The sequence below is a fragment of the Anas acuta genome, chromosome 4, assembly GCF_963932015.1.
Source record: "Anas acuta chromosome 4, bAnaAcu1.1, whole genome shotgun sequence".
NCBI lineage: Eukaryota > Metazoa > Chordata > Aves > Anseriformes > Anatidae > Anas > Anas acuta.
Genome location: NC_088982.1, coordinates 11,939,577 through 11,963,327, shown reverse-complemented (window position 1 = coordinate 11,963,327; position 23,751 = coordinate 11,939,577). Strand labels below are relative to the sequence as shown.

At 43.4% G+C, this 23,751-nt stretch overlaps 1 protein-coding gene across 2 annotated transcripts in view; it reads left to right on the top strand.

Annotated features, from left to right (window-relative positions):
• The first annotated feature begins 6,940 nt into the window (after window positions 1–6,940).
• Window positions 6,941–23,751, top strand: part of TBC1D14 (TBC1 domain family member 14) — a 65,247-nt gene continuing 48,436 nt past the window's right edge. Inside the window, exons 1-2 of one of the 2 annotated variants that reach the window (XM_068679849.1) lie at window positions 6,941–7,157; window positions 12,349–13,084. In XM_068679849.1, the coding sequence (XP_068535950.1) occupies window positions 6,956–7,157; window positions 12,349–13,084 (938 nt within the window). In that variant the 5' untranslated portion in view covers window positions 6,941–6,955. Of the gene's footprint in view, window positions 7,385–12,348; window positions 13,085–23,751 lie in introns of both variants that reach the window. The other variant, XM_068679850.1, reaches the window with a different exon arrangement.

Sequence of the window (23,751 nt, the reverse complement as noted above, 5' to 3'; positions counted from 1 at the left end):
AATCTAACAAGCTTAGCCCCCCCTTTTATTTCTGTAGAAAATGTCATTATCTCAATCCAGAAATTAATTTATAATGACAACTTCGTGTTTGGAGAACATGCTATAAGACTGGGTTTTATATAGCATGTACTATGAGATGTGGACTAACAGACTTCCTGCTTTGAACTTGTGCTCAGCCATCAACTGGTCTGTGGCTGAATTCTGCTTTTAGAAAAACTGTTTGTGGCACGCAGCTCCGTAGCTGGACATATGTGAGAGCAATACATCCTTTAAGTAGTACAGCGAAAGGAGTTTCATTGTGTTCGTTGATGATTGATGAAAGAGTTAAATATGATCAACGAGGCCTTTCAATTTTTTATCTAACTTAGCATTAACTCTGCCTATCTTAAGGAATTTGTTTCCAATATAACCAACGCTTCTATCGTGCCAACAACACTGAATATTGTAGGCAGCAGTTGCTGCTGTCCATGGCAGGGCAGGCTTTAAATGCATGAGCTGTGCCTGCAGAGGAGTGCAGGTGCTGTCCGCAGTGCAGATGGAAAGGTCCCGTGCCTCCCAGAGAGCCGGTCTTGCCAGGATTCCTCATCAGTAACTCATTCTTTTCCTGCTAGCAGCTGCATATTTAAATATTGCCAATGAATTCATCATCACATTTAGCATCTCCATTTTTCTCATGACCCATGACACCAGCAGCAACAAAACAGTAAGGTTTTTGGGTAAACGAAGCTTACCTGATAGCTGCAGCTTCATACAAAAAGATCCCCTTTCCAGCGTTCAAGTTGCTCTCAATATGTATGTTACTATGCAAGCGCTTCTGAACTTCTGAGCTACCTATAGGCTCAGTATGATCGTAATGGGACTTAAAGGAAAGACAAAGCTGGCAGAGTTGGCTGTGGAGATAAAGTGAGTGGCAAAACTTTGGTTTCCCTGCCCTACTTCATCATTCCCTCCCTATAGCATCACCTGCAAAGAACACGCTGTGGATGTGGACTGAGAGGAGAGGCTTCTGTGCACACTGCCTTTTCCTACCTGACAGCTTTCCTGCAGGAAAAAGTGTTTCTGGAAGTGTTTCTGACCTCTTGCTGTCATTTCTTTGCTACTGTAGAACCCAGTCAATCCTAGACTATGAGGAGGTATGAAAGCTGTAAAAAGCCTCTTTAATTGTCACCACGCAGCAGGGTCACTTTTATTAACATTAGCAATATCTGTGTAATATTGCAACAATTCATATTCACATAAAGGTTTTAGGAATCATTATAATTGTTAACGAAGAAGGCTTCTCTGCCCATCATTTCTGCGTAGACATTTTTCCCACTACAAGGAAGCAGAGACACAGCAACATGTAGCTGCTTCCCTCACTGCACAGAACTGAGTATTCTCCAAATCCTATTTTCTGCTTTCTTCTATACTCAATCTAAACAATTAAGCATGTTAAAAAGTATAGGTGATTATGTTTTCATTTCATCTCAGTGCTTTTCTTTATCGTAGACAAGGAAACACTCTGGCAAATGGCACTACAGTGCAGTCAGGGTACTGAGAGCAAGTACATAAGCACTGGAATAGACTGCCTAAAAAATTAGCACTACCTCCCCCAGTAGAGACTTAGGAACAGATTAGACAAATGTGTCAGAAATTTTGCAGGTATGTATGCATACATCTTGCCTTAGGGGAAAAAGGAGGAACAAAATAAACTCTAGAGCTCTGTGAATCCTCTTTCCATAGACACAGCTTATATCCAGAGGGGCTTTTAAATTGACTCATAAAGAAACAAACAAACAAAATAAAAGAAAAAAAAAAACACACACACACATTAAATTGTCTGTGGGACATTAAATCTTGTGCAGTTTTACCTTTATTCATCCCAGTAGCTTGCATTTGAAAAAAGTACAACTTGTAAGTGTTTAAAACCCAACTTCCAAGGAATAAATTGCCTCATAATCCCTACTATGGTAGGCTACCCCAGTCCCTTCTACATGCAGGACAGAAATAAGTGAACATCTGAACATCTCATTTATTGGTACTGCATGTTTCTTTTTCACTCCTAGTGCTCATCAGTAGGATTTTACTCTTTCTCTCTTACACTTTTTTTTCTGTTCTGTAACTTCCAATTTCTGTATTGATGTTTGGCTTTTAACTGTCTTCACTTTGAGATGGGATTTTAGCCCTTACTCTATTGATTCTGGAACCTTTATCCATTTGACAACAAAGTCATCTTCTCATTCATGCTGTTAAAATATTTTTTTTCCCTACAATCCTATTCAAGACAGAAATATCAAGTCTTTTGAAGCACTACAGTTCCACAGAGAATATTAATTGGATCTATCTGCCTAAACTGAGTATTACTTTATTGCATTCAACATTACTAACTCTAGACAACAACTGATTTTTGTTCTGTACTCGCTTCTTTCCTAGCAAGTTCCAATAGAAAGTTACCATACGCTGGGTGCGATGCCTTTTGTGTTACAGAATTAATTTATTTCCTTTTAGAAACACAATTTAAATCGTGCTGAGAAACTTAATACAAGAAGCAGCATTTTTAGTACGTATAGTCTTCTTGCTTCACACCTTTTTACTCATTTTGTCTTTCCTAAATAGCTTGTAAACAACGATAGAAACATTCTGGTCACGTACACATGGTTTCAGTAATATCAATCCAAAAGTGCTGCAAAGTCTCACAGTACCTTCTCCTAGGTTTCTTTTTCTTGTTGTCTTATGGATGGAAGCTTTAAACCATAAAAGTCTATTTTTACCCAGTAGTAACAAAAGGATGAACATTGATGGCAGTAACAGACCTGGTTTCACTTTCCTCATCCTTTTGCATTTATCAGAATTAAATTCCTATAGAAGGCATCATCCTTTGGGGAGAATAACACGGCAGCTTCTGTAGCTGTTCCCGACTCATCCCAAACCTATTGAACTGTTTTGGTGGACAGAATTGCCACTGCTAGTAGGAAAGCCCATGCAGGTGGTGGCTGTGCTGGAAATGGACTGCTGTCAAGCACAGATGTACAAAAACCAGGCAAATTTAGTTTAGTGAGAGCGAAATTAATTTGTGATGACTTTGAAGGAAAACAGCATAATTATTCTCCATTTGTCAAAAACATCACCATTTGCTTGTCAGGTGATAATTTTTGATCAAATCATCTTAGCTACAAGTCAGTGTAGGAAACGTGAATTCGCCGTTCCCTTTTCCTGTGCCACAAAACAGGCATTAGTTACTTACCCATATGTACAAGCAATTCTGTAAAGCAAGGAGGAAAAAGATCAATGTCTCATTTTCCATTCTGACACTCACCTTCAAGAGTGACCTTCTCTGTCTCTTTGCCCAATGGACCGTATGTATCAGAGATTATCCATCTCTTGTTATACTCAGCACGCTTGCTCTCTTGCTTGCATGAGCTAAAAAAAACCCTACGTTAAATGACAGTGATGGGAAATCCAGGCAGGGGTTGCTGATCAGCTGGTACACAATGCTGTGTGAATGCTGGATCTTCACAACATGTAAACCTTTGGTTAACTGGGGAAGAAATATTATGGTGGGATTTCTACTAGTTTATGACAGAGAATTGCTGACCTCATGCTCATGACCATGAAGCTCAGTTTGGCTGTCTGAAACCCGCTTGCATCATACTTGGCTTGCTATGAATGAAAATACAATCTCGACGGTTCCCCCTAGTTTTTTAAAAGTTTTCTCAATTGCAAAATTGTTGAAGCTTCAAAACAGAACTGAAAGAGTAAGCAGAGAATGATTTCCCACCATCTATAGGCTAAAGAAGCACGAGGGGAGCTTGCACTTCCGTTCCTTAACTCTAAAAAAAACAAGGTAAGGACTGTTACTTTGCATACTTTTTCCATAGCCATGTATATTTTGGAGAAATTGTTGAGACAGAACAGAGCACAGGAAACCCTTCCTGCTTTCTTGCAGAATAACCGTAAAACTGGTGCATTTAACTCTGATGGTCTGGATATGAGTTTGTATGGCAGGGCTTTTGAAACACGTTTTCTAGAAATTAAATTCTAAGTTCTAGCACTAAGCTATTATTAGACCACTTCGATATTTTTTGCCTGCTAGGTGAACATCAGTTACCAGTCCCAGGCTGCTCTATCCAGTGCTTCATTTCTACCCAGCAGCTGCAGGCAAAACACTCTTGAACTTTAAAACATTTTGTCCCAGAATTTTTACAAACCAAAATATTTATTTTACAGGTTTACTTGACTCTAAGTCAATTCCAGAGTACTGATGATAACCATCGTGACTGGTCAGTGTGAATGCTTCTCAGGGATTTTTTATTTTTGCCCTTCTTAGTGTGCCAGGCTACTCAAAATTATGGTGAAGGCTGAATATATTTGTACTTGGGTTTATTTTTCAGGTCACATTTCACTGTTTTAAGAAGTATTTAGTAGGTTCCAAATAATTCAGGAAGGATACAGCTCAGCTAGTACCAAAAAACCTCAAGCTACTGCAAACATTGTTCCTGTATCCTCTGTGGTCATGTCACTTTATGCAAATTTCTGTTTTTCAAACTACTTAAGCAGTCGAGCAGGTTTAGACACAAAAAACACTAACAAGCACATGACATGTTAGCAAACAATACAGCACCAAAGCTGACTTTTTATCATGCTTTTGGGGGTTTACTTACAGTCCAACTAATAAAATGAACAGGCCATTTCTCAGCCTGCCCTTCAGGATGAAGTCCTTTAAATGTTGCTCAGCAGAAAAACAAAGGTTGCTAAAGCACTCCTTTGATCTTAGTTATGCATTTATGCTTCCTGTACCTGGTAGTACCTGTTCAGCTTCCTTTTAGCAATTAGGACATCCCACACTTCCATGAAGGCTAACGAAGCTGTATTTAGTCACATAATTTCAGCCCTTCATCAATACAGAATAATAATACACAATACTTGCAGAGAGAAACTACATTATCTCTGATGGGGGCAGCCTTAACAGAACTAATGCTAATTGTTGCTGGAAAAAGTAGACTTTTGCTAGTAGTTCACAACAACCAAAATGCTACTACTCATTTCAACTAAGTATATGGTCATTCACAGGTATTAAAGGATATATATTTTACACTGACTAGGCTGTGGTTTTCTGCAAGCATTTTAAGGCTGACCCTGGTATTTTTATGCTGCCTAGCAGAGTGGGATCCTGGTTGTTCTAACACGTGTCTTCAGTGCAGAGAACAATATGAGTTTTGTTGTGAGTAGGTGTCAAGAAGTACACCAGCTGAACAGGAGGAGTCATCAGTGGGTTGGAAATGGAAAAATCCACCAAAATAAATCAGTTTAGAATGGGCATTTCAAGGCAAGATTTCAAGGCATTATGACTGTTAGGGCACAACTCTGCTCTTAAGTAAGTACTGACACTAAAAGTCTTTATGTACCTTGGTTACTTTCAGCTACTGCTGAAAGATTTCTTATGGCAGACTTTTTAAAAGTTTCTTCATCCTCAATAAAATTGCAAAGATAGGAGTGTAATTAATTAGTGCCTTTGGAGACACTTCACAGATACAGAATTCATGACTACGTACTCTCATTCTGTTATTTACCGTAGGACCTAACAACTTTGACCAAAGATAGATGATACCATGGTGACGGTACAATCTTCTAGCTGCTACAAAAAGAGAGATTGATTTCCATTCTCAAAAACAAAAGGAAAATATTAATACTGAAAAAGGAATTGGTGTATCTTCCAACATAGTATCTCTTGCATAAACTATATACATATAACTTTATATTATAACACTATATTATAGTGTTTCAAAGGAGTTTTTCTTTTATTTACTCTGTTTTAAAGGTAATAAAAAAGGTGTCTTACAGAGGTTGGTATGATTTTCTAAGATAAGGAAAAATGTGACATTTTAACTGTTTCATATTCTTTCTGATATTCATCTTACAAATCCAGCAGAACAAAGCCTCAAATTTATCTCTCTCTGAACCATGCAGAAGTATAATTTTTGGTTGTTGATGATAAGTGCCTTCTTCTCATCTTGATAATGTGCTAATTCTCATCTTGATACCATGGGATTGCTGTCAATGGGGTCACAGTGGCAAGTACTTCAGTACAAGTTCACCTCAGACTGACAATTTATTCAGGTGTAACTTGCCCACATCAAAGCTCATATAATCATGGCTTTGCTCTGGTTATTTAACTAATTACATTAATACAAGTTCAGATATTCCTGCATTTGCTCCATTCAAACTTCCAGCTTTATGGTAGACTCAACACGTGTGAGTGAGATTATGAGAAGTTCGTATTTACATATGCTCTTAAGGTGGATGACTGCTTTGCTACCTTAACGTATCTTAACATAATCTATAGACATGATCACCTAGAACCTTTTTTTCTGGGAGGAAAAAAAAAAAAGAAAAGAAAAAAGAAAAAAAAAAGAAAAAAAAAAAAAAAGGATGAGTTTCAAACATGAGAAGGAAACATGAGCTCTACTCCTGTGAGGTACCGAGTGCTTCTGACCCCTTTGATTCAGTGTGTGGGTGCACTGAGAGTTGTGTTGGTGATGCAAACATCTGAGCACTTTGAGATGGGGTAAAAGAAGGCAAATAAAGCTAAGAGAATGGAAACATAAACATATACATGCTGGAATAACATCCATCATCCTAGAGCCTCAACTTCTGGCATTATGGCCTGGTTCCATAGAAATACGGATGCACCCCCAGACCGACACTTCCCACAGTACCAAACTAGTGTAAAACACCAAATTTTGTTTTCCTTTGAAATCCAGCCCGCTGGCATCTCCTCCCCGGGGGCCACCATCACCTCACAGCCCCCTGCCTGGGGGGAGCCTTCGGTACAAGAGAACCCTCTCCAGGGGAACCCTTCCTCGTTGCCCCCTCAGGTTGACCCCACAACCCGTCACGGCCTGGGCTGCGCCTGAGGCGACCCCCGCCATGCCTCCCCGGGTCCCCCCCCCTTCCCCATGGCTGGAGGCGTCTCAAAATGGCGGCCAGCGGCCGCCTCCCCCGGGTGCCAGCCCGCCTCCCACCGCGCAGGCGTTCCCTCGGCCGGCGGGCGGCGCTGGGGCTGGAGGAGGAGAAGGAGGAGGAGGAGGAGGAGGAAGAAGAAGCGAAGGAGGAGGAGGAGGCAGGGAGAGCGGGGAGTCCCGTCAGGAGCTCGGCACCTGTCCCGCCGGCGCAGCCAGGTGCCGTGCCCGCCGCGGGGGCGGGCGCCATGGGAGGCTCGGCGCTGCCCGCGGAGGGGACCCGGCGGGCGAGGGCTGCGCCGCTTCCCCTCCGCTGAAGCCGCCGCTCCTCCTCGGGGGCCGGCGAGGGGCGATGGAGCAGCCGCCGGCCGCCTCCTAGTGCCGCAGCGGGGAAGGGGCGGGCATGGCCCAGCAGGAGCAGAGCGACGGAGGGCAGCGCCGCACCGGTGAGGCGTCCAAGTTTCTGCGCGGCTCTGCCCGGGGCTGGCGTGAGGCAGGGCACGGAGCGGGGACGGCTGCGGGGACGAGGGGACATTGGGGGGGTCCCTGTGGGGGACAGGGTTCCTGTGGCACCTGGCCCCGGGTGACCGGGCCGGGGTCTCCGGGGCGGCTTCTCGGGCCCTTAAAAAGTTGGAGGAGCTGCACGGCCCCGTGGGGTGGGCTGGAGGCCTTTGGGGAAAGGCGGAGGTTGGTTGGCTGGTGCTGTGTTTTTTTTACCTTTTTTTTTTTTTTTTTTCATTATTATTATTTCATCAAGGCTACCGGCTAGGAGCCGTTCGCAGCGCTGAGGCAGACCTAAGGCTTGTGGAAAGGGGACAACTTTCATCTCCAACCCAAGCCTCTTAGGCGATTCCCGGAGACCAAACACTGAGGGACCTCGCAGCGGGGCTTGAAGTTCTTGCTGCCAACTTAACGCTGGCCTCGCGTTTTTGACTAATACTGGGGGTGTTAAAAAAGAAAAAAAAAAAAGGCCCTGTAAACTGCTTCTGGAGCGGAGGCTTCGGTGAAACACTGTGACTCAGTTGTGCTGCCTGCCTGCTGCAGCAGCAAGGTGGGAAAGCCCTCAGCAGTTTGCCTCTGAGGTGCTCTGCTCAGCAGCACAGCTCGCCCTTCCTGAGGGGAGCCGGCTGGGAGAGGGATAAACGCCCGCTCAGTGCAAAACCCCAAGTTGTTTCTCGTCTTTTTGCCGTCACGGTCTTGGCAGCGATTGCGTGTGTAGCCGTAATCGCTGTCTGTCCTGGCGGTGTGGGAAGCCGAGCTGTTTTGTAGCCTCGGGAGTGCTTCGCTGCTGGCAGCACTGGGGCTGCTAAGGTGTGAGCACAGCCTGAGCCGGGGAGAGCTCCAGCAAACACGGCTGGGGCTGCTGCTCCCCAGCCCTTGGTAGCAGTCAGGTACAGCCTGTTTCTTTTTAATACATCAAGAAATGCTGCATAAAGAGTTTAAACCTTTCACTTAAAAAAAAAAATCCTTTTAAGAATTAAAAAGCAGTTGCGAGTTTCTGCAATTGAGGAAGTTCCTCACCCTAAAAATTAAAAAGAAAAAAAAAAAAAGCTGGCAGAGAGATGTGTTGAGGAGATGAGGTGATAAAAATGTTAACCCTTTTATAATTGAGCAGTATACGTAAACCATTCTTCTCCTTCCTGCGAGGCAAGGAGATACAAAGGCAGGTTCTTGGGCTGCTGTCATACCGTACCTTCGAAACTAGTTCTTTGTCGAAGGCACGTTGCAAGTCCCTGCAAGTTTAAAAGAACTTGACTTGCGTTGGCTTCTTTCTGAGCTTTGCTTTATTCTGACAGTTTGATGGTGTTAACATTTTTATTAAGAATTTACAATAAAACAGGTCAAAAAACTATGGTACATGTTTTAGAAGTTACAATCAATTGTGACTTCCTCCTACAGCATGGCTGGGTGACATGGAAAGTCACAATCCGTTGCAGAGCTCTGCTGTTGTCAGGATGTGCCTTACATACCTTGAGCAAAATCTCAGTGATGTAGGGCCGTATGGACAGCCTTACAGGCTTGGACCAAAACCCACCTACCAGACAGAAAAAGTTAACTGCAAGAGAAGCCAGTAAGCAGGGCTAATGTTTAATGATGTTTTCCTGAGGCCCTGACGCTTGCAGTTCAAGGATTTCCTGAGCTTCTTTGCATGTAGGAATCTTTAGTGATTTTTTTTCTTTTGTGAACTTACATGTAAACTCCTAGGATCAGACAGGGTGCTGTGGCAAGGAGTTGTGCAGCTCACGTACCCATTGCAAGAATCCCGATCTTAATTCTGGGCCTGGCTACGACTCTGACTTTCTTTGGTGCCCCACAGCTCTTAATGCAGGAGAAGTTAATGTGTAAACGACCCCTACCTACCTTGTCCTTGCTACTTGTGGCCTCTGTTGTGTTCTTTTGTCTCCCTTTCTCTCGTTATCTGCCTTCTGGGAGGTTAACACTAATGAGATCATGGCTCCTGTAAGATACAGGATGTTAAGGAAGACTTTACATACATTAATTTTATGCAGATATATTACCAGCTAAATAAGTCATGGGGATTGTGGATGTTGTGCAGATGAAATTGCTTATTGTTTTTCAGTAATTTATTATACTAATAATACTTCATTACTGTGTTTATCATGGTAATAATGTTACAATAATGTGACAGTACGAGATGATTCACGGCAAGAAGTTAGTACTGGAGCACACGACACTCTGAATGTTTGGCATCAGTTGTCAATTTTCGCGCTTGCCAGCGGAGCAGCTTAAAATAAGGAATATAAATACCGCTACATCCTTAAAAGCGATCCTACAACAGCCTAGTGCAAAATGAATCAGGGAGTCCTCGTGTATGTTTCTGCCAGCTGATCGCATCTCAAGTTTTCACTCAGAGCCCTTGATGAGTACTTCAAAGCTTCTCACAGTTTCGCTGAACAGTGTAAAATCTTTGTAGCTTGTTGCATAATTTGCTCCAGCAAGCTATGGCTGTTATGTACTTCTGCATTTGCTGTTTGCCTGTTTAAAGAATTTCTTCCTGTTAAATTTCCTCCTTAAAAAATTATCAAGCCAAGTCAAAACAGCTTCAGCACCCTGCATGGGAGTTTATTTTCACTTCCCTTTGAACTCTCGTTTCCAGTGTTGTTCTGCCTCTTGAGCTGCTGCATGTCCCAGCTCTTGCCAAGGCTGCTGGAATGCTTACGGTTTGTAAGCTTAGTCAAGAAGAGCCGTGCAAATAAACTAAGGACCGGCGCCTGCTTATGCAAGTTACTGAGCAGAAGTGAAGGCAGTCAGTGGAGGAATATGTTATGGGAACATGTTTGTGCCATTTACCCAAATGTCGTCAGTGTTGTTCCTGCCTCATTGCGTTTCTCAACTTTATTTTCTGGATGTGTTAATGAGTTGCGGGAAAGCAAACGTCTGCATCCCTGCTTGTCAAATTCTGTCTGTGTGTGCAGAAGCGCCGGGCTGGGTGAGTTCTTGGTTTAAAGAGCCGTGTAATGTCTCTGAAGGGATGGGTGAGCACGGGGAAGAGAAAACAGCCAAGTGAACTTTAGAAAAATAAGTGAACCCAAGCAGGAAGGTCTAAGAGCAGAAGATTCAAGCGTATGCAGTAGTGATTGTATCTAATTCATGTCATATTTGTATGCTTTCAATACCATAGTTGACTTCAAGAGAGAGAATAGTTGGCCTGCTATATTCAGGAATTGTTATTTAAGGTTTTTATGTGCTGACCCTTGCAATTTTAACTTACTGACTGGAGAGGTTCATAATGTATGCACCTTTATGCTAGCTAGCTGAAGGCATTACTTCTTAAAATTGCAGAGGATGTAAACTTCTCCAACTGTGGAAATGTGAAGAAAATAAAAGTTGCTATAGCAACTCTATCAGCAAAGTGTACATCTGCCCAAGCTTTTCAGTCAAAACAGTAAGTTTGAAACCTTGCTTATCCAAAAGCTTAGATGATTGCTGCAGTAATTGATTTGCATGGATGGTACATAGTTGGCTGTTAGAAAGTTCTGGAAGTCTCCAAAAGGTAGGATAACCAGAGGGGTTTTTACTTGGCTTTTTCTTAATTTTAGGAGTGAATGGCGTGATGGATCCTGTAGTGAATAGCGCCTGGAGTTCAGTTAAAGAGTTGGTATAACCTGAGAGTTAGGTTTGGATTCACAAACTTTTCACGTGACTAAATGCTTAGGGGAAAAGCTTTACAATTTGTAGAAATGGAATATGTTTGAGAAGTGTTCCTGCTCGCTGCCTGCCTGCAGCACAACTCCAGAGTGCCTCGCTAGGCTCAGATCTAAGGCCAAATGATGCCTCAGACCCTGGCGTTTGGCAGGGCTGAAGGGCCGCGAGCCAAAGGTTGGGAACTGCTCGGAGGAAGCAGTTTTCCTGAATGAGTTATTTGTTGAACAGGGGGAACCTCCTAGAGGACAACTGGCACCTTTAATTAAGTGCTGTGCTTCGGAGAGAACAGAGACCTGCAGCAGGAGGCCCGGCTTCAGGAGCTGGAGAAAAATCTGCTTAGCAAGAGCCATTTGCAAGATGGGAGGAGTGTTCACTGCTTCACACCTTGCACAGAAAGTGTTTCGGAGGGAAGAAACTGCAGCAATATGTGCACACTTCTTCTGCCAGCTGATATAATTACCTTGCAAACTTCAGCAGAGCTGGACATAATTTAGCTGTTTGTACAGAACCACGTGTGTGATGCCATTGTCACAATCACCTCGTGTGTTAAAGGGTCAGTAGTAGTGCAGATGGGGAGTACAGTGGTCCCTGCATGCAGTAAATATAATAGATGTGCAAGTATCAGTTCTACTGTACGTGCACTGATGAAGTGCATCGTGTGCCTTGTCAAAATGTTGTCTGCATGAATAACTTCATAGCTGTTCAGGTTTTGCATCTCTTGCTTAGTGCAGAGCTCGTATAGTACGCGTTCTGTTTGAGTGACAAATTCATTGGAAGTTTTATGGTTTCCAGAAGAAAGCTGAGAAATTCTGTTTAAATGCACACTTCATAATTTTGGTCTAAGTTGTAAAGCGTGTGGAAATAATGTTTATAGGTCCTACACATCAGTAAACATGCATTTCTGACTATGTAAAAACCAATCTCCAATTTCTGAATTAATATTGACGTGGAACATTCAAGTACTGCAATTTTCGTAGCGTGTAATTTCACTCTCAGGAGATGGATGTGGAGCGATCACTGGCACACAAACTGTTGAAGAAAAGCTTTTCATGCTTGACATTTTCTAGGAGCCTAAATTAAGTTGCCATTGTCCTGCTTGTTCAGGCAGGGGGAAGGGACATTAATTATCTGCAGGAGATGAATAACTTTTAATTACAGAGCCTAATCTATGACAGGACTGAGTGTAATTAAAAAAAAAATCTCCCTGCAAACTCAATCTTGTCTTTTCTTCCTTTTTAACCAGTTACCACTTGGCCCAAGACAACCGACGTAAATTTATCCAACTCCTTAAATGGTTTGAGCTTGATGGGAATTCTGGACGCGAGAGTCGGCAGCGGTATCCAGGGTCTTCAAAGCTTGAATTCAAGGGCCCCAAGATCTCTCTCGTTGCCTGAGTATGGACCTGGTCAGCCCTCCAGTGCTTTAGAAGATTGCCATAGCCTTAAATCCGTGGATTCCGGAATTCCAACTCTAGAAGTCGGAAATCCAGAGCCCGTTCACTGCAGTGTGTTAAATGTGAAGAGAAAGCAGTCAGAACCTGAGATTGTGCCTGACAGAGCTTTTCAGAGCGCGTGCACGCTGCCGTCTTATGTGCCTCCACCTTCTCTGACTTCTGAACACGATCACGCTGTGCGAAAATCCTCTACTTTTCCAAGAACTGGGTATGACACCGTCAAACTTTACAGCCCAACTTCAAAAACTCTGAATCGAAGCGATGATATCTCTGTCTGCAGTGTTTCCAGTCTTAGCACAGAACTGTCAACGACTTTATCTGTTAGCAACGAAGACATTTTGGACTTCGTGGTCACAAGCAGTTCAAGTGCGATTGTGACTCTTGAGACTGACGAGGCGCACTTCTCGGATGTTACCCTGAACTCCACTAAGGAGAGCAACGATCAGAGTCAGCAGGAGTGCTGCCAAGAGACAGACGGGGACAGTAAGCGAAAAATACTGGGCCCTTTCACTAACTTCTTTGCCAGGTAATGCTTCTGTAAAATACATTTATCTTAACAATGAGAGTAAACGAGACCATAGGAGGAATGTCTGGGATATTTTACTCTGACAGAGAAAACAGCTTGCTATTTTACTGTAAAATGGCATTATGAACGTAATCAGTCTGGTCTGAATAAGTAGGCCAGTATTGCTTACTAAGGCTTTGAATCCTGTTCCCTATTACCTTTAGGATATGCAGAGGCATTTTAAATCTTCCTAAAAGATTCCTTCTGTGTTACAGGAAAAGGAGATCTCAAAAAGGGTTTTCTTCCAGGCTTCTCCAGTGATGCCTTCAGAGTTTTGGCCAAGATCCTTAACCTCATGTCCCGTAAATAGATAAATATAGGTAGGATACATACCTCTGTGGAAGAGCTCTGACATCTGGGGATTCATAGGTGGTCTAGTCGTGATGGAGTGTTTTACTGATTGGCACATGAAGTTCAAAACACAAATGCTTGTCAGACATCCTGACTGCTGTGATTCTTCCCAACCTCAGTGGCAGTTTTGTTAATACCTTGTTTCCTTTGGTCTGGTGTGGAGTGGGAACACCTGATGGGGCATTCTGGCACTCAGTTGTTGAAATGAGATCACTGACCGCTCAAAGCAGGTATGTGACCTGCTAAACATGGCTTTAGTATGAATGATAGCGTGTTAAATGCAGATGCTCCTTAGGTAAATCAAAATGGTGATTGAGGAAAAGAGCTGTTCGGCTTTTGTTTGTTTGTTTAAGGCCTTGCAAATGCCTCTTATTTTTAGGACATAATGTCTGAAGTATGTTATATTTCGGAGGAATGATTCCAGAAGTAAACCGAAGACATTAAGCAGTGTTGGCTGTGTCTAACCTGTTTTGAACACATTTTCTTCAGTTAATCTCTTTTTCCTCAAACTTGTGTTTTGCGTGAGACGAAGAGGCGATAAAATGCTTACAGAATTGGCAAACGTCACTCTTTGAAAGGCTGCCTTAATTGCAAAGCTCAAGAAAAGCAGTTCCTTTAGATTCACTAAAACTGGCTGAAGCTATCATTGATTTTCATGCTTAGGTTGAAGTTACAGTAGAAAACCCTGCAGCGAGCTCCACTTATCAGTCCTGTTTGAGGTGTTAAAGCTCTTGCGGACCTCTGTCTGTGTGTTGCCATGGGACCAGACTCAATTCTGAAGCAAGAGGTTTCTTGGCACTTCAAAGTGTGAACTTTTGTTACCCGTTCTGGTAGCACAGCTGCTAACTCTAACAAATGCTGTCCTTCAGCCTGGAGGGAGCACCGTGGAACGGCAGCACTTAGGCCCTGCATGAAGGAGGGCATTTAACTGCTCCCCAACTCTTCCCATCCAAGAAACTAAAACCATCTGTCCAAATTCTGTTCTGCTGTGCTCTCCAGTGGTGTTACAGAAGCAGTGGCACTCAACTAGACAGCTTTTTAACCTGAATGTTTTCAGGTGCATTGAATTCCAGAGAACAAAGGACATCCTTATTACCTTATAAATGGGGGACAGGTCATCTTGGCCACCAGGTGATGTCAGCAGGAGAATATGAGGCTTAAATTCAAACTAGGTTATCAGCTTTGAAGTTCCAGCTGCTCTCTGTGTAACCTGACCTTTAATATCCATCCCTTTAACACCTGCTTTCTGCTCTGTTTTCAAAACAGGGCTGCTCGCTGTCTGTACTTGTACTCTGCATACCTGGATGCTGTGCATCTGTTATCTTAGGTCATGCAAACTGGTGGTGTTTCACAGGTGTTGAACACACAGGGGACTCCTGAGTGTCCTCCTGCCCCACAGGGAATACTAAATACAGCTTATGTTGCCTCCATAGTTAAGGACTAAAGCGTGCTGTTGCTAGTGTTTCTGGTATTTGCAACCTGCCGTCCCCATGGTTCTACTTGTACCCTCTAATGATCTTTGCAGTCCCAGCTCCATGGAGTTCCTGTGGCTGCTGTTAGGCTCCTCGCCTTCCTGAGCTGAACAAATACTTGGGTAGATGAACTCGGGCCCTGCAGTGCTGCCTTCCAGTGGGCTTCCCTCCGAGCTGAGTGTCCTGGCTTTGTGTACAGTGTCGGAAGAGGAGGCAGCGTTTGGAGTGGTATCTGGAGCGAGCACTTTGCTGAGAAAGGAGCTGCTTGGAGTAGTTCGTAAATAAATAAATAAATTAATTAATTAAAATAAAATAAAATAAAAATGCTGAGGTGACAGGTAAAAAACCAAGTCCCTGAGAGGAGCATGGTTTCAGCACCCGGCTTTGTGCTGAAAGGACAAAGTGAGTGTTAAACATTTAAGCCTTCCCTTTCAGAAACCAAGGATGAACTTATGGCAGGAGAAAGCCTGACTTTTGGCCTTGCTCAGTGCACACTTGTGTGCAGGGTGGATGAACAGGCACCGGGGTCTTGGATGCAGCCTTTCCACCTTCCAGCAACCTGACCGTGGGGCACAAAGGAGGCATTTTTAGCCTTCCTTGGGTCTCTGGAAGTTCTTCTGCACGATGGGATGCGGATTTCAACTGCTGTGGGCTGCGATGAGTCAGCTGAGGTTTTGCCCAAGTTGTTGACATTTGGTAAAAGGAGCAACTTCGCTTCTTGAAACAGCAACTGTGCTTGTGTTGAACCCTGGCTGTCAGCGGAGCATGTGTTAGGTTCTCCGAACTTGTCAAGACTGAAGTTGTGCTGGATATGTCAGTTAAAATTTGCTGCTGCCAGTAGACATAATAGTGACAAAAAAGAGGGGCCTCCAGTGCTTGGTCACATGTATGGAAGGAGCTTAGATATCACTGAAGGTAAATCTTCCACAGGGTCAAGAAAATGCATAGGGGAGCATCTGCTTTAGGATGTAACGTTCTCTCTTAGCACTCTGTAAATCTCTTTTTCCCTGTATATGTGTGTTTGCACATGCAGTGCACGTGAGGTGGTGTGCTCCCCGTCAGCTGGGGCAATACGGGTCCTGTTAGCAAGCTGAGGCAGTGCTTGGGAGCTAAGTTAGAGTGGAGGTGGAGGCCAGGAGAGCCCTGCTGGCTGTCCATCGATCCTGGCACTAGGGATGAAGCTCACCTGCCCTACCTTAAGCACCGCGATGGAGAAAGTTTCCTGGACTTCTGATCCTCAATGCTGTCTCTTCAGCAGTTGCAGACTTTGACAGGTCTGGCGGTTTCCTCAGGTTGTTACATGCCTCCTTGGGTGGGGCAGGGAGATGCAATGAAAGAGAGGCCGCGTTCCTGCGTGTCCACACACAGCCCTGCCGAGAGAGCCTACGGCATCCCAGGTACCAGCTGGGCGCGCTGGTAGCGGCTGTCATTAGGCTCCAGGTTAGTACGTGAGGAAGCATTACAGCAGCTTTCCGAAGCAATAATCCTGCCTGCTGACAGAGAAACCTGACATCTGGGTGGTTTTCAGGTCATGGGTGCTTGGATCAGCCCTGTAAGGCCAGGGGTCCTTTGCATACAGCATGAGTTTGAATTAATTTCCTACCTACATTCAAATTAGGGAACCTGGTTTGAGAAACAACGTTAAGAAATAATTGGCTGGGGGACTGAGGAGTCAGTGCCTTGTCTGTGCCTTTGCCCAGGTGACTCCCGGGAGCACAGGTTAATGAATTCCACCTTTGGACTTGGCTGCGGTACAGTACTGCTGAAACGGGCTTTTAAGAGGCTCGCTTTTAAAGCAGCTTTGAGTCAGGACCATTGTGGTTGTACTGCACAAGCTGTGTTTTTCATTCCTCATTTTGGACAGCGAGGGTGAGGCTCTTTATAGTTACACACGGAGTTTTTCTAGGACTGTGTTTGGTTAACTGACAAGCCATGCAGCTCCTTTTTAACAGAATACAGGAATCCTAAACACTGTGCTTAGTCCGCTGCTGTGAATATTCTCTATGATTCCTGGAACCTGGATCCTCTTTCTTTTCAGGCTGCTCCTAGAAGTTTTTGATCCAAACATTCTAAGTAGCAGGATCTCAGGAAACTTTTTGCAGAGAACAGGCGCTATACAAAATAGAAAGCTTTGAGGAATATTATGTTTTACTATTTTCAAAGAACTTCTTTATTTCTGAGAGAGAATTTCTGTAGCAGTACTGGCATTATATCCCATACACAGAAGCACAAACTTGTGGCCTTGTAGTCTGCGAAGAAAAAGGGCTTAAGTTTCAAGACAGTAAAGTACTGGTTTCAGCATTAATTCTAAAATCATGTGAATTTTATACATCTCATACACACACATGTTTTGAGATGACTGGTCATGTAAATTGGGAGCTCTAAACCTGAGGAACTGGGTCTGTCAATACCAGTCCCTTGTGTTAATGAGTAGGACCCTTTCATAATGCCATTTTTTTTTTTTTTTAATGAGAGCACAGCATATGGTACAGCTCTAATTTCAGTGTTAAAAGGAAGGTAGAACAACAAGGACCATCATAGTGGTGGTTGCTCGCTTTCATCTTTCCAAAAAAATAAAAAATATTCACTGACCACAGAAGGTAAGAGAAAGTATGAAAATGATTCTGATTGAGTAATCTGAACTTGTAAACTTTATATGTGGTGTTGTCTCCTCTTCTGGATGTGTTTTGTGTTAAATGAAGACTTTTAGACTATAGGCTGTTCATGAGGAGACCATCTGAGGAGCAGGACTGAAGTGCGTAGGAGGAGGAACAGAAGGAGCTGGTGGGGAAGGGTGTGTGTACACAGCTTTTAAATACAAATGCACAGAAAATCGCTGAGCTGCAGGTAGAGCTGCCCAGAAGTTGCAAGGAAGAGCTGCAGAAACCTGGCTCGGGACGGAGGGAGCCTGCGTGGGCAGGCTGGGGCTCACCAGTGCTGAGATCTGCCTGGCCCTGGAGGCTTGCCCTTCTGCTGGAGGCAGCAGAGGACTTTGGTGGCAGTTCTGTCCCTCCCCACTGCTTTATCTGGGTGCCTTCTGAGCTAACTGGTGTCAGCAATGGGGATCTGAAAAAGTTGAGATGTGATTGTCTGGGGAGAGGTTTCAGCCTTCACAATCGGTGTTGGGTGCCCTTACTTGGAAGCTGCTTTGTCTGCATGACACAAAATGATAGCGGTCGACCCCTAGCCTGCATTTACTGTTGTATCTCTGTAGGACAAACAAGTTACAGAAATGTCCTGAAATAAACACCCTTAAAGTGAATCTTTTGTAGGTGCGAAGTTGGAGTTCTGCAACAGTGACCTTTACTTCTGATAAAGAAGATGAACGTTGTTGAAAACCGTGGTATAGTTTTCAGAGCTCCTGTCCTCTAATGCACTGTGTGCAGTTAGGAGCTTTGTCATGTGGCCTGTTTTCCACAAGGCGTTGAACTGTCCACATTAATTTTAATCCCTTTTTTTCCCTTCTTATGCATGCAATAACGTAACTTCCATTTAGACTTACTGTTGTGTTACTCCTCCTTTAAACTTTGCATTAAACCTGACCTGAGGGGCTGTTCTTCAGAATAAATGCAAGTTGCTTTTGGAGATAACATCTTCTTTATTTGAACTCCTGGTTGTGGGAAAGAGTTTTCAGATACTCAGCAGCAAAGCTAAGAGACTTGCTGGTGTTCTTTGTTCATTATGGAAGTTAAATGAAAATTTGCACAGCGGTCCTTTGGCTTGTTCTTATTTCTCACTAATGGCACAATAAGCGAGGGCGATCCAATTATTATTTAAGATAAAGTCAAATGTGAATGTTTCTTTTTTAGTGGCTGGTGGGAAGAATTACACAAATCTCACACTGGCTAGCGATTTGTAGCATGTGGGAGTGTTTCATGTCTCTTGTAGCATTCAGCTATAATGTTTTTTTACTCCTTATCCTCTGTGTAAGGCTGCCTTTCTGAACGCTTCCAGTTGTACAACTTTACATGTATGTTTTTGAAGAGTGAGACTTAAGTTGATATTGATAGGTGTATACAAGACTTCAGGAACAAATTCAGATGGATGGAATAAGCCTGCTTTCGTTTTGATTCTTCGTCTATGGGAATGGTTTGTGAATTAGTGGGTTGGACGGACTTTGTATCCTCAGGCTGCTCTGCGTGAGCTTTCCTCATGTTTCCCAGTGTTAAAGGAGCTGCAAGGACTGGAAGTGACGCTTCAGGGACAAAGGAGACTATCAGCACAGTCACTGCCATGTGACGCTCCCAGATATCTAATCAAAACAGCGTTTAATGTTCAGCTGACTTTTTGTTTCCTCACTTCCTTATCGGTAATGTCAACTGTTGTAAGTTACCACAAATTTAGAAATCATTAAAGAAAAAACAAACAGCAACATTACCCTGAACTTAAGGAGTACTTAATTTAGGGACAACATTGCAAGGGAATGTTACGTGTATGCTTAGGGATCCTGAAAAATGCGTTAAGTGAGGTGAAATTAGATGGAATAGGTGTTTTCTGAGAACTTTCCTCTCAAAATAGTTAAGGAGGGATAATTGAATAACTAGTTTTTGAATACAGTTTCCCTTCCATTACCAGTGCTATATATTCTGTGGAAAACTTGGAGTTGGCATTTGCTTTTAAACATCTCAAAGTTCAAACAAGAAATGGTCTTTTAACAAAATTCTGTGGATGGATGGAGGCTTTTTTGGACAGAAATAGTATATGGAGACCGTGGGCTTTCTGGAGCAGAGGTAGGTGGTGTTATGCCTCACTCTGGGTAGTCTGAGTTCTGTTAAATACTAGGTTTGCTGACATGGCAAGCCAAGAAAAAAAAAAAAATTCTTATTTGTGAACTGTCGGTCTCAATTCAGGCATTATTACATTGATGCTTTATGGAGGTATCCGTACTAAGCATCTTTCCATTGTTATTAAGGTAAGTACCTTAAAAGTTTTCAAGCCATGCTGTAAGAATACTAAAAAAAAAAATACAGTAGATAAATCATAATTCACACCTTGCCCTGACAGCTGGCAGGATAAATGCAAGACCTGGTACCAACTGTGAGGTAAGACAGTGTGTTTACATAGTGCTCAGACTTCCCTTCCTGAGCTGTAGCACTCCCAAAACAGAATCACAGAGCAGTTCAGGTCCAAAGGGACTTCTGGAGCCCTCTGGTGTAACCTCCTGCTCAGCGCAAGGCTGATTTCTGCAGCAGCTCGTGCTGCTCAGAGCCTTGTCCTGTCAGCTCTGAGTACATTCAACCCTCGAGTTACCACAGCCTGTTGGAATATGTGGGCCAGGATTTAGCCACTACAACGGTGCTTTTTCCTTCCTTTTATCCAGATGGAGTTGACCTTGCAGTGTCTTGCTACATTGCCTGTGTGCATCTCAGAGAAGGGTCATCCAGGCTGAACCTCTCAGGATCCCTGTTTTGTAGCCTTCATCACTCAGCCACCAAAGTGGTCATCTGCTGGACTTTCTCCAGATATTGATCCATATTTTAGTCCAGGCCCCCAAACTGGATGCGGATATTTTCATGGATAACAAGCAGAGCTTTGAAATCATTTTTCTTCTTGATCTGCTAGCAGAACCTGGTCTGTGCTCAGTCTTTGCTGCTGAGAGGTCTTACTGCTGACTCAGGTTCAGTTCTTGCTTAGGGTGGCATTTCATGCATTCACTCAGGTTTTGATTTGTGTGCTAATAGTACTTTAGCTCAGTGATGCAATCTGCTTTCAGTCTCTGGGTATAGAAGTTTGGGTTGTTCTGATAACACTGGAATACCTGGGAATTTTGCCAACTAGAAAAGAACCATTATGCGGAGTTGATTGAATCGAATGGTTTGAACTTGGACCCAAATGTTGCTTTTCTGTATGGGAGTTCCAACTTGCAGGAGCTCGTGTTTCTGAGAAGTCCCCAGAATTTGCCTGGTAAACCAGCGCTGCACATCATCCACGTGCAAAATAGTTCTTGGGTTGCTCCAGCTGGTCTTTACTGCTAAACACTCAGGATTAGCCTCACTTATCTTTCCTTGTCTTCGGCACTTGAGTACGGGCAGCTCTGCTGTGTGTTCTTCTGAACTTAGGGGTACCCTCTAAGAGAAAAAGGTAAACGTAGGGCATTGTAGTCCTCTAGATAAATAGTTTAAACCCTGCTTTTTCTTTTTCCCCTGGAAATCTAATGAGAGATATCCAAATTACCCCGTTGCAAGCTTTCAGCTCTCCTGTAGTGCAAACTTGATTTGTATTAGTGTCTCCCTCAATTTTTTTTTTTTCAGACCTGCAGGTATCTGTTGCCTTATGAAAGGTGAAGTGCTGTTATTTTTGGTTCTTACAGAGCAGACCAAGTGCGCTAGAGGGTTGATGGTTGGAAAACTTCATTTATAAAATTTGATAGGGATTTATGAAAACATTTGTCAGGGAGGCCTACTTCTAGGCTGCCTGGCTCTACTTCTGTTGGGTTGTTGTTATCCATAAGCTGAGCATTGTTCTTCCTTCACCTTGACCTTTGGTATCTCTGAGGTAAATTTCTTCAAATCTGTCTTTTTTATGTGATTTTTGGAATCTTACTCAAGGCCTGACTTTTAACTTGTCAGAGATTCTTTGCTGTAGCCAAAATACTGGGATATTTTGGGATGATGCTTTATATTTTGAATAGTTCAGGTTTGCAAAACCTACCATGATGGAGAGGCGGTCTGTGGTGGGGAAGGTTGAATGTGAGAGCCAACAGTGACTGCCTCGAGTGAAGTATTTCCAGAAACCAGTGTTACCTGGTCATGGGTACCAGCTGCTGACATACATGCTCCTAAGAATGTAGATTTAGGGCCCCTTAGGGCCTTTTGAGTAGTTTCTTTATAAGATCTTTTTCTCCTGTCCTTCAGTTCCCTAGTCCTCATGAGCTGTGTGTGTAAGAGCCTTGTTCCTCGTTGACCAGGTAACCAAAATTGTTGTGATTACAATGTGTTGCTGATTTTTCAGAGTAGTTTTTTATTTTCTCTGCCTCTGGAAGTTATTGGAGTGGCTAGAATGCAAACTTCTAGAGGTGAGAATTTTTTTCCCCAATTAATCAAAGGTGAATTACATAGGGTATAATTAGCAAGAAAACAAAAGGTTACTGAAAGATGAGAAGAAAACAAATATTAAACCTATTGCCTAAATTCTGTAATGTTGTGAGTGTTTCCCAAACAGCATTAATTGAGTTTGTGCCGTGCCTGGAAAGATGTCTGAGCACTTTTCCTCACTCTGCAACAAGTAGTTAATAACACTTCTGTTAATATACTTCTTGCTTCATAGGTGCTGTGCATTACTTAAAATGCCCTGTTTCAATGTAGGTTTCTGGATGCCTTGCGGAATAACCTCTCTGGAGACATCTCTTTTTACACTGTGCTTGTGTGCTCAACATGTGGGTTTACCTAGCTCTCACGGCTGGTATCTCCTTACTGCCCAGCTCTTTAGAAAGCCCGTTACGCGCTCCGGTTTGACTGCCTTTGCGTAGACCGAGGGGCTCAAGTTATCAGGAAATTTCAGGATCTTCCTCCAAAATAAGCTGAAGGAACTCTGGTTTGCCTCTGTTTCTTTCCTGCCTCTTAAGAACCCGTGCAAGCCTGATACTGATTTGAAATTGTTTTTGAAGATAATTTTGTCCTACAAAGTCTGAACCTTCTGAACTGTCTTCACTGCCCTTATCTTTCATCTGCTCTCCTGGAGAGGCTGGTAAGTTCTTCCAGTTGTTCATTCACATGACCGCTCTAATTGCTTTGTCTTCTGAAAATAACCTTCTTAATGGGAAGACTAATTGACATCTGAATGTGAGCATGCTTTGTGAGAGCAGGAAATGCTGTATGCTTTTTTAACACTCATAACAAGAAGTTACTTGCTATTACAATCATTTTGGGTAAAAGCTGGTAACAAATAGGATCGGGGTGTGCGTGTGTTGGGTCAGTGTCTGCCTCTAGGTGATTCTCAGGCTGGTTTCTTTACAGCATCAGTCTTTTTAAGAGTAAGCAAGCCATTAAAACAGAAGTGTACTTGCAAAACTAACTGCTGTCCTAGGTCAGTGTTCAAGAAATCTGCCACAGAGCAGCACATGCCATCTTCCTTTCCTTTTGTTCCTAACTATTGTTATGTGCTGTGTGCCAGTGGCTCACCTAGTGTGGTCTTTAGAAGTTTGTCTGAGGAGCCATGTGAAAATATCACCAGCAAAACAGTTAAAAAGGATCAATGCCAGATTTCCATGAGGCTCCAAATACTTTAATCAGGACATTCCTAAGCCCTAAACTCCTCTACCCTTTTATTTCAGTCAACCGGTGTGTCTTGGAGATCTGGGGAAAACACCTGTGTGTGTACCTGGCAGGTGGCACTGGGTTTCTGTGTGCCCACCTCACTGGCTGCCCTCAGACCACTGCTCTGAGGGATCCCAGCCTTCTTTCCTGTTGTTTCAGTGATCAGAGAAGCTCTAAGGTTGTAAAATACCTCCAAGGTCATCTGGTCCAACCATCCCCCTCCCACCAGTATCACCTACTGAACCATTTCCCTAAGCACCACGTCCAACAGTTCCTTGACTCTGGCAGCACTGAACCTCAGAGGTATTTCAGGGGGCCCAGTGCAGCGTTTGCCTGGCTAGAGAGGACTTCACGGAGGAGGTTTACAGCAGTGTCTGAGATCTGGACCAGATCAGGAGCACAAACCATGACAGCACTGTCTGTGCTCCTCTTGGTGGTTAAATTCAGGGGGAGAGGTGGGGAGGGATGAATTTTTGGGAGGAGACTTGGTGTAAGTTACTACTGACTTTGAGAGAGACGAACCACGGCTGAAACGGAGAAAATGGAAGAC